The 12,541-nt window shown below is 45.7% G+C and overlaps 2 protein-coding genes across 2 annotated transcripts in view; both read right to left on the reverse strand.

The window, feature by feature from the left end:
• The window catches only part of LOC124150822 (nitric oxide synthase, brain-like), a 257,074-nt gene that overhangs the window by 224,868 nt on the left and 19,665 nt on the right, over positions 1–12,541 (reverse strand). The window lies entirely within an intron of this gene.
• LOC124150798 (extensin-like) lies at positions 9,573–12,263 on the reverse strand. Its single transcript, XM_046522870.2, has one exon. It carries the CDS (start codon positions 12,261–12,263, stop codon positions 9,573–9,575), a length of 2,691 nt encoding a protein of 896 aa, XP_046378826.2.

A 12,541-nucleotide genomic window follows, 5' to 3' on the forward strand; every position in this document is an offset into this window, starting at 1 on the left:
TCGTCCCCCTATCGATGAATGTTATGTGCGAAAACACGACAAACCAATCAGAATGCGCGTATGATTTCAAGTTCTTCGTCAAAGAATCCCTCAGAAATATTTTTTTTATTTTACATATGTCTTGCTTCTAAAAATATACCAAAGACACAGTTTAATGTATTCAGTCATACTGTATAATTCTGCACGTCCCGATGTGCTTTAAATTGCATCTGAGATATTAATAATATATGGGGAAAATGATGTGAACCATTACGCAACGAGTGGACAATTGTTTTAGGTATGCCCGTTTGCGCTAAGACGGAACCCGGTCGCAAAAATGGCCACGAGAAGGTCACGAGTCGCTATTCGGCTTGTCCCGGAATAACACGAGTTGGTCACGAATGGCCTACTCCTGTGCACACTTACCACTGACAAATATCAAGCCACATTTGTTTTAAAACAAGTAAAACGAAAAGGATATCAACGTACCACCTTAACGTCATGGACGCGTTCTTTGACAAGGTTACGGAAGGAGAGACATATATTGTAAATGTTGTGAAATTCCTTTCAATTTCGTAATATTAATAGGGTAAGCAGCAGAGATGAGGTGTGGTGAAGTGGGGTTAAAGTCGCGTCCAAGATTATTGCACTTATATAGCGACGTGCATGTACGTGTGTGTGTGGCTGCTAATCCGGACTGATGCCGATTTATTGTGCTAGCTCACTTAGACACCATGCCGCAGTTTAACATGAATACCAAACTCAGACACAGTATACTGACTCCGAGCCGATCAGTCTTTGTTTTAGCCCCTTAATGCCGAGCACCAGACAGGGTAACAACAAGTACCATCTTTTAACGTCTTTTGGTTTCGCGGCCGAGGAGCGAACCCAGGGCCTTCCGTTCTCCGGGCGGACGCTCTACCACTAGACCACGGTGGCGGTCAGCAGCCGAGAAGATTGATGACAGATGTGATGTTATTACTTGCTCTATAACGGTACCAGAGTCTTACCGTTACGTCGCATTGAAGCAATAAAGATGTAGAAATCCTACTCAACTCTATCTTCGATGATAGGAATAGAATCCTTTGAAATGCAATAGAATCGTGTTAAAAGACAGTAATGGATGTCAAAATAAGTGAAAAGAAAAAAAAACATACCCCGATAGTGAATGCAATAATTAACGGTTGTTTTTGGTTGTGGATGTGTGTCCAACGTCGTGGTTCAGACCATATGTTCTCCTTATCTCAAACACAAAGTAAAAAAACTTTTGTTAAAAACAACTCACTGTAGGTCTAACGGGACTTATTATCTCGATTGCTTTAAGATCCACCACAGAGTAAATGAAAGCCGTCGAGAAATGTTTGTAAAATGGTATTTAAACGCCAACGCATTTGTGATATTGATAATCGCATGTCTTGTCATATAAAACACACACGAAGACAAAAACGGAAAGCGACAAACTCATCGATAAAATGTTCATAACAGTGGCAAGCTCAGGTGTTGAGAGCGAGACGTAGTCCAGTATGACTGTCTCAAGAACCAGATCTAGCATCAAGCTCTGTATTACGTAACCGCTGGTGTTATTGAAAATACATATTTTTGCATTTTTGTTGGTAATTTAAATATATAACACTTCAGGCATTGTGAGATTGAATTCAATTATCCGTTCTTGGTGGGTGTGTGTCAAAGGTTTCACTGTTTAAATTATCTGTAAGTTTCATTCGGAACCACTCGGCGAATTCCGTAACCTACATTATAACTCGGGCAGCAATGATGTAGTATTGTATTTCACTGTAAACGCGTATCGATCGATTTCTCCATTTGTAGTTTGTACAACATTATGGCAGATGTTGGGAAAACATCTTTTTATAGTTAATAGGAATCATAATTAGGTATATTTACCGTGTTTATTTATAACAATGCAAAACGTCAATGCTGGAAATTAATCAGTCTCGATAATCTTCCGAAACAGATTCCACTGGGAGAACAAGGCTAAATAGTGATAGTAATTAAATGAACGAATCAATGAAAAGGATACCAAAAACGTTAAAAGATGGTTCTTGTTGCTACCCTGCATGGCGCAAGGCATTGAGGGCCTAAAACAAGGACTGGTCGGCGCGAGTCAGTGTACTGTGTCTGAGTGGGATATTCATGTTGAACTGCGGGATGGTATTTCAGTTGGCCAGCACTATAAAACCGGTATCAGTCCGGACCAGTATAAGCAGCCACACACACACACACGCACGCACGTACGCACGCACGCACGCACGCAATCACGCACGCATACACACACAACACAACACAACACAACACACGTACACAACACAGGTACACAACACAACACAAACAACACGCGTACACAACACAACACACACACAACACACACACACAACACAACGCACACACACACACGACACAACACGACACAACACACACACAACACACACACACAACACAACACAACGCACACACACACAACACACACACAACACGACACAACACACAAACAACACACACACACACGACACAACACGACACAACACACACACACAACACGACACAACACGACACAACACACACACACAACACAACGCACACACACACACAACACACACACAACACGACACAACACACACACAACACAACGCACACACACAACACACACACACAACACACACACGACACAACACACACACAACGCACACACACAACACACACACAACACACACACAACACACACACACAAACACACACACACACACACACACACACACGTGCACGAACGTCGCTATGTAAGAGCTATAATCTTGGACGCGACGTTAAACACCATCTCACCTCACCTAACACTGCCCCACATGAATGATGGGATTGACGTAGGCCACTTTAGGCTTTAGACATACAACAAGATATACAACATGGCAGAAATCGAGGAACAATGGTCTCCCAAATTGGGACTTTCGTGTAAATGAGTCGTGTACAGTCTAGACGTTCATTCGGGAACTGTTCTAATAATGCTCAAGTTACCGACGTTAACGACATACGTGATTCTGTCTTCGAGACTGACCACTTGACAACATCCTGGCACATATACGTCGTGTCCTTTACAAACACAGCATTCGTACTCAAACATACACACTTTACTTATATAGAGCAACTGTACGCGACTATTTTAAATACTTGGTATTAATGGTTTTAATAGACTCTGCTTGTATGTCATCGGTACACTGTTTCCCTAGAAGTATGACATTTGTACGTCTTAAAAAGAAATTATGTCAACAGATAATCGATTATCTACCAGCGCCTCGGAAGGGCCAGAAGTCATTTTTTCATAAATCAACCAGTTTTGATTTTTGCATTAATTTGTTCATTTTTTTTTTATCAAGGATATCACCGTCGTCGTCGTCCTCATCGTCATCATCGTAACCATCACATCATCATCATCTTTGTCATTATCGCCATCATAACCATCTTCATCATCATCATCATCATCATCATCATCATCATCATCATCTACTTCATATTCTTCATCATCATCATCATTACCATCACATCATCATTATCTTTGTTATCATTGCCATCATCATCATTATTATTGCTGAATTTGCTTATACCAATTATAACTAGCATTATTTCTTCATACACACGTCATACTCAAGCACATGTAAATCACTAAGTATGCTGTTTCACTGAAGAAGGTTAAACACGTTAATGGGGCTTAACGTCGCGTCCAAGATTATTGCACGTATACATATATAGCGACCAGTCCTTGTTTTAGCCCCTTAATGCCGAGCGCCAGACAAGGTAACAACAAGTATCATCTTTTGGTATGACGCTTCCGGGCATCGAACCCCGAGCCTACCGCTATGCGGGCGGACGCTCTACCACTAGGCCACGGAGGCGGTCTTTACTGGTGCTGACAAACCTAGAAACATAATCGGGGCGAACCGGGATTCGAACCCACAATCATAACTTTCTGGCATGTCCAAGGGACGCAACTCTACACAGCGAATCTCGGTGCCTGAGACGACTGGGCCACCCGTTACATCCCCACCCCCCGCCCCTGCGATGAGGTCATCCAAATTAAGATGCATTTACACAGTGCATGTTTCAAGTATTGTGGTATTTTGAAGTTGTGCTTCGTAATCCATATATTTATTGTAATGCGTTATTGAATATAGCATCCGGGCTATTAATAGATTATACGGGTATTATTGCTGAGCCGAGCGTTCCATCAATACCTACCAGGACTTATATTCACAGACAAAACAGAAATACCTTGATTACTCCAAAATCATGAACAGATGAGTTATCAAAAGATGAAGATTCTGAAGTAATTATTGTGATGTTTTCGTCAGTGATGAATGTTTATTTTGAACTATCTCGCACTCTGTGGTAACAGTCAAATCCTAGGTTTAAGGGTGAGATTTCGAGAGTCGGTTTACAAAGACCTTTAATTTCCTGTGGTAAAAAGCAAATAATAGGTTAAGCTTTGCAATAAGAAGTCGGATTAGAAGATAAACCTACATATTTGTAAACATATCAAATTAATTAAAACACAACATGTGAAAACATTATCATTGTGAATAAATGTGACATAATTTCCACTTTGTAAATACAAATGTTCATGTCATTGTTAATTTCAACATAAATTATATATAACATGAATATTACAAAAAAAATATATTGTACATGAGATGAACGAATGCCGATCTCAATCTTCCAAACATTCAATTTTATTTGGAAACCCGCTGCTTCCCGTGCATAGTTAGAGATCTTAGAATTTCCCATGCAATGAAAATAGACAAGCGGGGTCCATCCTCGATGTTCATTGCGATGTTGGCTTGACGAAACATCGCGTTTAGATTAAATATCTGTTCTTCCACGTTGATGAAAGTCGGTGCATGGGAATTTTTTACCAGAGGCAAAAGTTGTATTTGATCGACCGAATCGTATTTCATTTCAGACTGAGGGACGCAACATTGATTTTCCAAGACTAGAATAGAGACTGGGGTATGTTAGCCATAATAAACGGCCCTAAGATAGCTAGAGGACAGCTAGTGGTTAATTATAAGGCGTCGCTCGCCACGGCGGAGATTCGGGTTCGCATTCCTGGTGTCACCCGCACCCCCTCACCCCCGCCCCCCGTGATACTACAGGAAGTGTGTCCTACTCCTCATAACATAAATAAATTTAAAAAAGTAATAACGGGTTTTTTTCTGAATTTTTCGGTATATTCAAGCAACGGACTTGTTTTGTACTATGCTCTGATTTGAATCAAACTTGTTTTAAAGTGATGTAGACCTTTGTTCTGTAAGTCTTAAATGAAATCGGGTTAATTGAAAAACAGAAGTTTTGCTGCGTGAAACACGCACATCCGTGATAGAGCGCTGAAACACTTTATTCGTAAGTATAAGCGAGAAGCACGTGGGTAATAAAAGAGAAGTAACTACGACTTGGTACAGAAATAATCCGATAAATGTGGAGTGGGAACTTTGTCTTCTTTTTTTTACCTATAAGGTGCGTTATGTCCATTGCGTCATTATTATTATTGTTATGATGATGATGATGATGATGGTTGTAGTCGTCGTCGTCGTCGCCTTCGTCATCATCATCATCATCATCATCATCATCATCATCATATTTATTTATTTATTTATTTATTTATTTATTATCGAGCCTCGGTTTTGCATCGAATCACGTTCGTGGCCCACGTGGTGTTAGTATAACCTTTAAGGAGGGCGATATACGTAGTATATTCAAGGTACAAAATGATTAACAGTACTAATTATAGTTCCAGTATCTGTGAAAAGCTCTTGTTTGGTGATGGTACTAACGTACAGCATCTCTTGAAAGAGATGGGATTATATAAAGCCTCGGTTACAAGAAGTTGAAATCAACATATCTGAGCTATTCTTGGTTTTCTTAATAAACAACCAGTCTCTCCGTACAAATACTATTTACGTTAGTATCGGCAGACACGCCGGCTACAATCACAGACAGTGTTTTACATATATCACCTGTAAAATGTCAGGTAAATATAACAAACCACGACAATAATAAAGGTCACGGACGAATGACGTCATAGATGATTCAGCAGCAGCGATGAAGATGGAGATTACGGAGAGTGCGGTGGGTAAAGCTGATGTTTCTTCCCCTTGAAACGGTTCTGCATCCGTGGGATAAGTACCAGAATAAATCCACGGTACCTCATGCTTGTAAGAACAGATTACTGGAGATCGGGAGGCCTCAGTGCGCGCAGGAGCGGGCGGATTGTGTGGCATCGTACCTGGAGGACGCGGAAGGGTGATCATTCTATTAATCACTGGTTTGTCTATCCATACTCGATTATTAACAGCAACAGTTCTGCAGGGTCACATTGTACCAGTATAGGGTGGGTCGGTGTTCATGCTATCAGCCACTAGTCTGTCCAGCTAGACTCGATTACTAACAGCCACAAATCAACAGAGTGTCATAGTAACTAGTGAGCGCGGATCTTTGTTCATGCTATCAGTCACTGGCTTGTCTGGCCATACTCGATTATAACAGCAATAGATCTACAGAGTGTCAGAGTATCTACAGAGCGTTCATCGTTGTTCGTGGTATTAATCACTGGTTTTTCTGGCCATACTCAGCTATTCACTGACATAGTTCTACAGAATGACAAAGTACCCAGATAGCATGGGTCTTTGTTCATACTATCAACCCCTGGTTTGTCTATCCATATCGATTACTAACTGTCATAGTTCTACAGAGTCATAGCAACTAGAGAGCGTGGTTGGTGTTCATGGTATCAATCACTGGTTTGTCTATCCATACTCGATTTTTAACACAGTTCAACAGAGTGTCATAGCAACTAGAGAGCGTGGATCGTTGTTCATGCTATCAATCACCGGTTTGTCTATCCATATCGATTACTAACTGCCACAGTTCAACAGAGTTATAGTAACTGGAGAGCGCTGATCGTGGTTCATGCTATCAATCACCGGTTTGTCTGGTCATACTCGATTATAAACAGCCATAGTTCAACATAGTGACATAGTACCCAGATAACATGGGTAGTTGTTCATGCTATCAATCACAGGCTTGACTAGCCTTTATCGATTATTAACTAATCGATCTACAGTGTGTCATAATTCCCGAATATCGTGGGGCGTTGTTCATGCTATCAATCACTGGTGTGTCTAGCCATTATCGATTATTAACTAATCGATCTACAGTGTCATAATTCCCGAATATCGTGGGACGTTGTTCATGCTATCAATCACTGGTTTGTCTATCCATATTCGATTACTAACAGCCAGAGATCCTAAGAGTGACATAGTACCCAGATAGCATGGGCCGTTGTTCATAGTATCAACCCCTGGTTTCTCCATCCATACTCGTTGCTAGGCGTGAAACAGAGTTGTCCCATTCATCCTGTTTTAACCCTCCTCCATTTCCCATAGTGTCTCATCTGTCTCCGTTAATGAAGAAGAATACCACAAATGCCAAGCAACATCTGCGAGTGGTTTACATAATAATCAGGAACTACCCTACAGTGAGGAGACTATGGTATGTGACTCTACCACATAACATATTCACACTTAGTTGCGTTTGCCCTGATTATGTTTCTATGCTTGCCATCACCATACCGTAAGTGATTAACGTCTAAGACCCGCATCACATATCACTTAAAGCTGACCCCTTGTTATGTACCTAAGATAGTGTTCTAATCCGCGTTAAACCAAACTCACTCACAAGTTACGTTGTAATTGTAATACTCTTTTTTTTTAGTGTGTGTGTGTGTGTGTGGGGGGGGGGGGGGGGGGCTGTTGTTGTTTGGGGTTGTGATGGTTGTGTCGCATGGGTGACGAAAGTCGTCCTAAGGGCCGAGGTGTGATAAAAAAATATACTCCAACAGTTGCACATAAAAAAACCAGGTCAGGTTGATCCTTCCTGGGCTAAATGTATTAACACTTCGTTTCAAAGTGCGATCGAATTAAGAGATGTTACAAAGCGTTCTAAACAATTAAAAAAATCCTAAAAGAGTTGCATGATTAGTAAAAAAACAATTTTTCAATTTATTTTATTTCTAGATATTTTGCCCACCCTGGTTGAGGCTGGAGATGAGAAACTTATACACAATACGGAGGGCCTAATGTGACGTTAATGTAATGTTCATTAAGAGACAGACTTATTACAATGGCTCACAATATTATATCACTCGCATTTATCTTCCGTTGGACAAGTAGATTTCTTCCCTCGTCATCCTTGTGGCAACAAGCAGATCTGTAGAACTTTCATAATTCGGTTTTACATGTACTTCTCTTCCGTGATAAACACGCATGTAGACGAAGTGAATGTTTAATTATTAATACATCAGAAGGACGGTATGGCAGTATCGCTCATACAGGAGTACGAAAAAATATTTTGCATTATTCATACTAGAATTGAAGTAGAGTTTCAGCAAGAATAACAGTAATGCCATTTTGCACGAGGCATAACCGAATTTGTCAAGAAAACAGATGCTTTTCTCGTGGTGGGAAATGAAATATGTAACATTGCATAACGGTTTTTCGCATCAGGAAAAATGCAGTATTGTGTTATGGAACAGCATGTAGCTTAATGTAATTTTGTACAGATACCCTTCCATGTGTATCGGCTTAACTGTTGTTGTTTAACCGTTGTCATGTGAATAAGTGAGTGAGTTGGGTTTAACGCCGCTTTGACAAGTATTCCAGTTATATCGCGGCGTGTCAGCTTAATGTGGGAGGAAAGCCCGAAGTGATGCAGATCGATCTCAGACGTTTACCACTTCGGTGAAACCCACGAGCACGGGTATGGTGATGACAAACCTAGAAACATAATCGGGGCGAAGCGGGATTCGAACCCACAATCATAGGTTTCTGGCGTGCCCAAGGGACGCAACTCTGCAAAGCGAATCGCGGCGCCTCAGACGACTGGGCCACCCGTGCCCCCTGGGAGGAAAGACCGAAGTGATGCAGGTCTCAGGCGTTTACCCCTGAAACCTACGAGCACCTGTATGGTGCTGATAAACAAAGAAACATATTCGGGGCGAACCGGGATACGAACGAGGAATCATTGGTTTCAGGCTTGGCCAAGGGACGCAACTCTGCACAGCGAATGTATACATGGTCAAATGCCATGGACATGTACTATTGTGATTTTAAAACCCACTGATATGATTGAATGGCCTCATTTCAACTCCATACAAACAGGAGGCTTATTCCTCAAGCATGTCACTACACATGACATTTGTGCATTGTTGGCGTATCGTGTTGGTTGTGATGTTGCGGGTTGTTTGACGTTTTGAAGTGATTTTATCGTTCTGTTTAATTTGGCTAATTAATTTGTACCCTTAATGGTGGTTTATGTGATTTGCATTAACAAACTTTAAAATATTGTAAGTGATTGTGAATTTCTTTCCTCTTAGGGGGCACGGGTGGCTCAGACGTCTAAGGGGCCGCGATTCGCTGTCTTAGACCTGCATCACTTCGGACTTTCCTCGGACACGCCGTAATATTTCTGGAATACTGTTAAAGGCGGCGTTAAACCCAACTCACTCACTCTTTCCTCTTACTTGTAACTAGTAATCAGGACATACGTTCCGTGATACGAGACGAGGAACCGGGGATGCTGGTAACGGGGAGGGAGGGGGTGGGGGGTTCAAGAAGGTGAGGTGAAGGAGGTGTTATGTGTTTTGGGAGGAGGGGGGTGGACGGAGGTGGAGAAGTGTCCAGGTGGGGGGAAGAAAGCGGGTGGAGGGGGAGGTAGAGAAGTGACCGGGTGGGAGGAAGAAGGCGGTCGGAGAAGGAGGTAGAGAAGTGACCAGGTGGGAGGAAGAAGGCGGTCGGAGAGGGAGGTAGAGAAGTGACCGGGTGGGAGGAAGAAGGCGGTCGGAGAAGGAGGTAGAGAAGTGACCAGGTGGGAAGAAGAAGGCGGTCGGAGAAGGAGGTAGAGAAGTGACCAGGTGGGAGGAAGAAGGCGGTCGGAGAGGGAGGTAGAGAAGTGACCAGGTGGGAGGAAGAAGGCGGTCGGGGAGGGAGGTAGAGAAGTGACCAGGTGGGATGAAGAAGGCGGTCTGAGAGGGAGGTAGAGAAGTGACCAGGTGGGAGGAAGAAGGCGGTCTGAGGGGGAGGTAGAGAAGTGACCAGGTGGGAGGAAGAAGGCGGTCGGAGAGGGAGGTAGAGAAGTGACCAGGTGGGAGGAAGAAGGCGGTCGGAGGGGGAGGTAGAGAAGTGACCAGGTGGGAGGAAGAAGGCGGTCGGAGGGGGAGGTAGAGAAGTGACCAGGTGGGAGGAAGAAGGCGGTCGGAGAGGGAGGTAGAGAAGTGACCAGGTGGGATGAAGAAGGCGGTCGGAGAGGGAGGTAGAGAAGTGACCAGGTGGGAGGAAGAAGGCGGTCGGAGAGGGAGGTAGAGAAGTGACCAGGTGGGAGGAAGAAGGCGGTCGGAGGGGGAGGTAGAGAAGTGACCAGGTGGGAGGAAGAAGGCGGTCGGAGGGGGAGGTAGAGAAGTGACCAGGTGGGAGGAAGAAGGCGGTCGGAGAGGGAGGTAGAGAAGTGACCAGGTGGGAGGAAGAAGGCGGTCGGAGGGGGAGGTAGAGAAGTGACCAGGTGGGAGGAAGAAGGCGGTCGGAGGGGGAGGTAGAGAAGTGACCAGGTGGGAGGAAGAAGGCGGTCGGAGAGGGAGGTAGAGAAGTGACCAGGTGGGAGGAAGAAGGCGGTCGGAGAGGGAGGTAGAGAAGTGACCAGGTGGGAGGAAGAAGGCGGTCGGAGAGGGAGGTAGAGAAGTGACCAGGTGGGAGGAAGAAGGCGGGTGGAGGGGGAGGTAGAGAAGTGACCAGGTGGGAGGAAGAAGGCGGTCGGAGAGGGAGATAGAGAAGTGACCTGGTGGGAGGAAGAAGGCGGTCGGAGAGGGAGGTAGAGAAGTGACCAGGTGGGAGGAAGAAGGCGGTCGGAGAGGGAGGTAGAGAAGTGACCAGGTGGGAGGAAGAAGGCGGTCGGAGGGGGAGGTAGAGAAGTGACCAGGTGGGAGGAAGAAGGCGGTCGGAGAGGGAGGTAGAGAAGTGACCAGGTGGGAGGAAGAAGGCGGTCTGAGGGGGAGGTAGAGAAGTGACCAGGTGGGATGAAGAAGGCGGTCGGAGAGGGAGGTAGAGAAGTGACCAGGTGGGATGAAGAAGGCGGTCTGAGAGGGAGGTAGAGAAGTGACCAGGTGGGAGGAAGAAGGCGGTCGGAGGGGGAGGTAGAGAAGTGACCAGGTGGGAGGAAGAAGGCGGTCGGAGAGGGAGGTAGAGAAGTGACCAGGTGGGAGGAAGAAGGCGGTCGGAGGGGGAGGTAGAGAAGTGACCAGGTGGGAGGAAGAAGGCGGTCGGAGGGGGAGGTAGAGAAGTGACCAGGTGGGAGGAAGAAGGCGGTCGGAGGGGGAGGTAGAGAAGTGACCAGGTGGGAGGAAGAAGGCGGTCGGAGGGGGAGGTAGAGAAGTGACCAGGTGGGAGGAAGAAGGCGGTCGGAGGGGGAGGTAGAGAAGTGACCAGGTGGGAGGAAGAAGGCGGTCGGAGGGGGAGGTAGAGAAGTGACCAGGTGGGAGGAAGAAGGCGGTCGGAGAGGGAGGTAGAGAAGTGACCAGGTGGGATGAAGAAGGCGGTCGGAGAGGGAGATAGAGAAGTGACCAGGTGGGAGGAAGAAGGCGGTCGGAGAGGGAGGTAGAGAAGTGACCAGGTGGGAGGAAGAAGGCGGTCGGAGAGGGAGGTAGAGAAGTGACCAGGTGGGAGGAAGAAGGTGGTCGGAGGGGGAGGTAGAGAAGTGACCAGGTGGGAGGAAGAAGGCGGTCGGAGAGGGAGGTAGAGAAGTGACCAGGTGGGAGGAAGAAGGCGGTCGGAGGGGGAGGTAGAGAAGTGACCAGGTGGGAGGAAGAAGGCGGTCGGAGAGGGAGGGGGAGGTAGAGAAGTGACCAGGTGGGAGGAAGAAGGCGGTCGGAGGGGGAGGTAGAGAAGTGACCAGGTGGGAGGAAGAAGGCGGTCGGAGAGGGAGGTAGAGAAGTGACCAGGTGGGAGGAAGAAGGCGGTCGGAGGGGGAGGTAGAGAAGTGACCAGGTGGGAGGAAGAAGGCGGTCGGAGGGGGAGGTAGAGAAGTGACCAGGTGGGAGGAAGAAGGCGGTCGGAGAGGGAGGTAGAGAAGTGACCAGGTGGGAGGAAGAAGGCGGTCTGAGGGGGAGGTAGAGAAGTGACCAGGTGGGAGGAAGAAGGCGGTCTGAGGGGGAGGTAGAGAAGTATCCGGGGGGTCATATTAGGAGAAGTAAGTAAGATGGAAGGAAGACACGAGGGAGAGTGGCAGAGAAGCGGAGGAAGCAAGGAAGGGGAAAGGAGAAAAGGAGGTATTTGGAGATGGCGCGGTAGAGGATGAAGAAGGCTTGGGAGGAGAAGGGACAGGGGGGAAAAGAGGAAATGATGAGAAGATATTAAATGAGGGGACGAGAAGGAACGAGGAAGAAGGGAGGAAAGGGGAAGTTGATGTGGAGGAATTGCGGTGAGAGAGAGAGGGGGGGAGAAGAAGAACCAACAGA

The sequence above is a fragment of the Haliotis rufescens genome, unplaced genomic scaffold (genome assembly GCF_023055435.1).
Source record: "Haliotis rufescens isolate VD_foot unplaced genomic scaffold, xgHalRufe1.0.p SCAF_21, whole genome shotgun sequence".
In the NCBI taxonomy this organism is placed as follows: domain Eukaryota; kingdom Metazoa; phylum Mollusca; class Gastropoda; order Lepetellida; family Haliotidae; genus Haliotis; species Haliotis rufescens.

What these genes read in the sequence shown, in the direction of transcription:
- LOC124150798 (XM_046522870.2), bottom strand. Translation starts at nt 12,263, where the DNA reads ATGACCCCCCGGATACTTCTCTACCTCCCCCTCAGACCGCCTTCTTCC.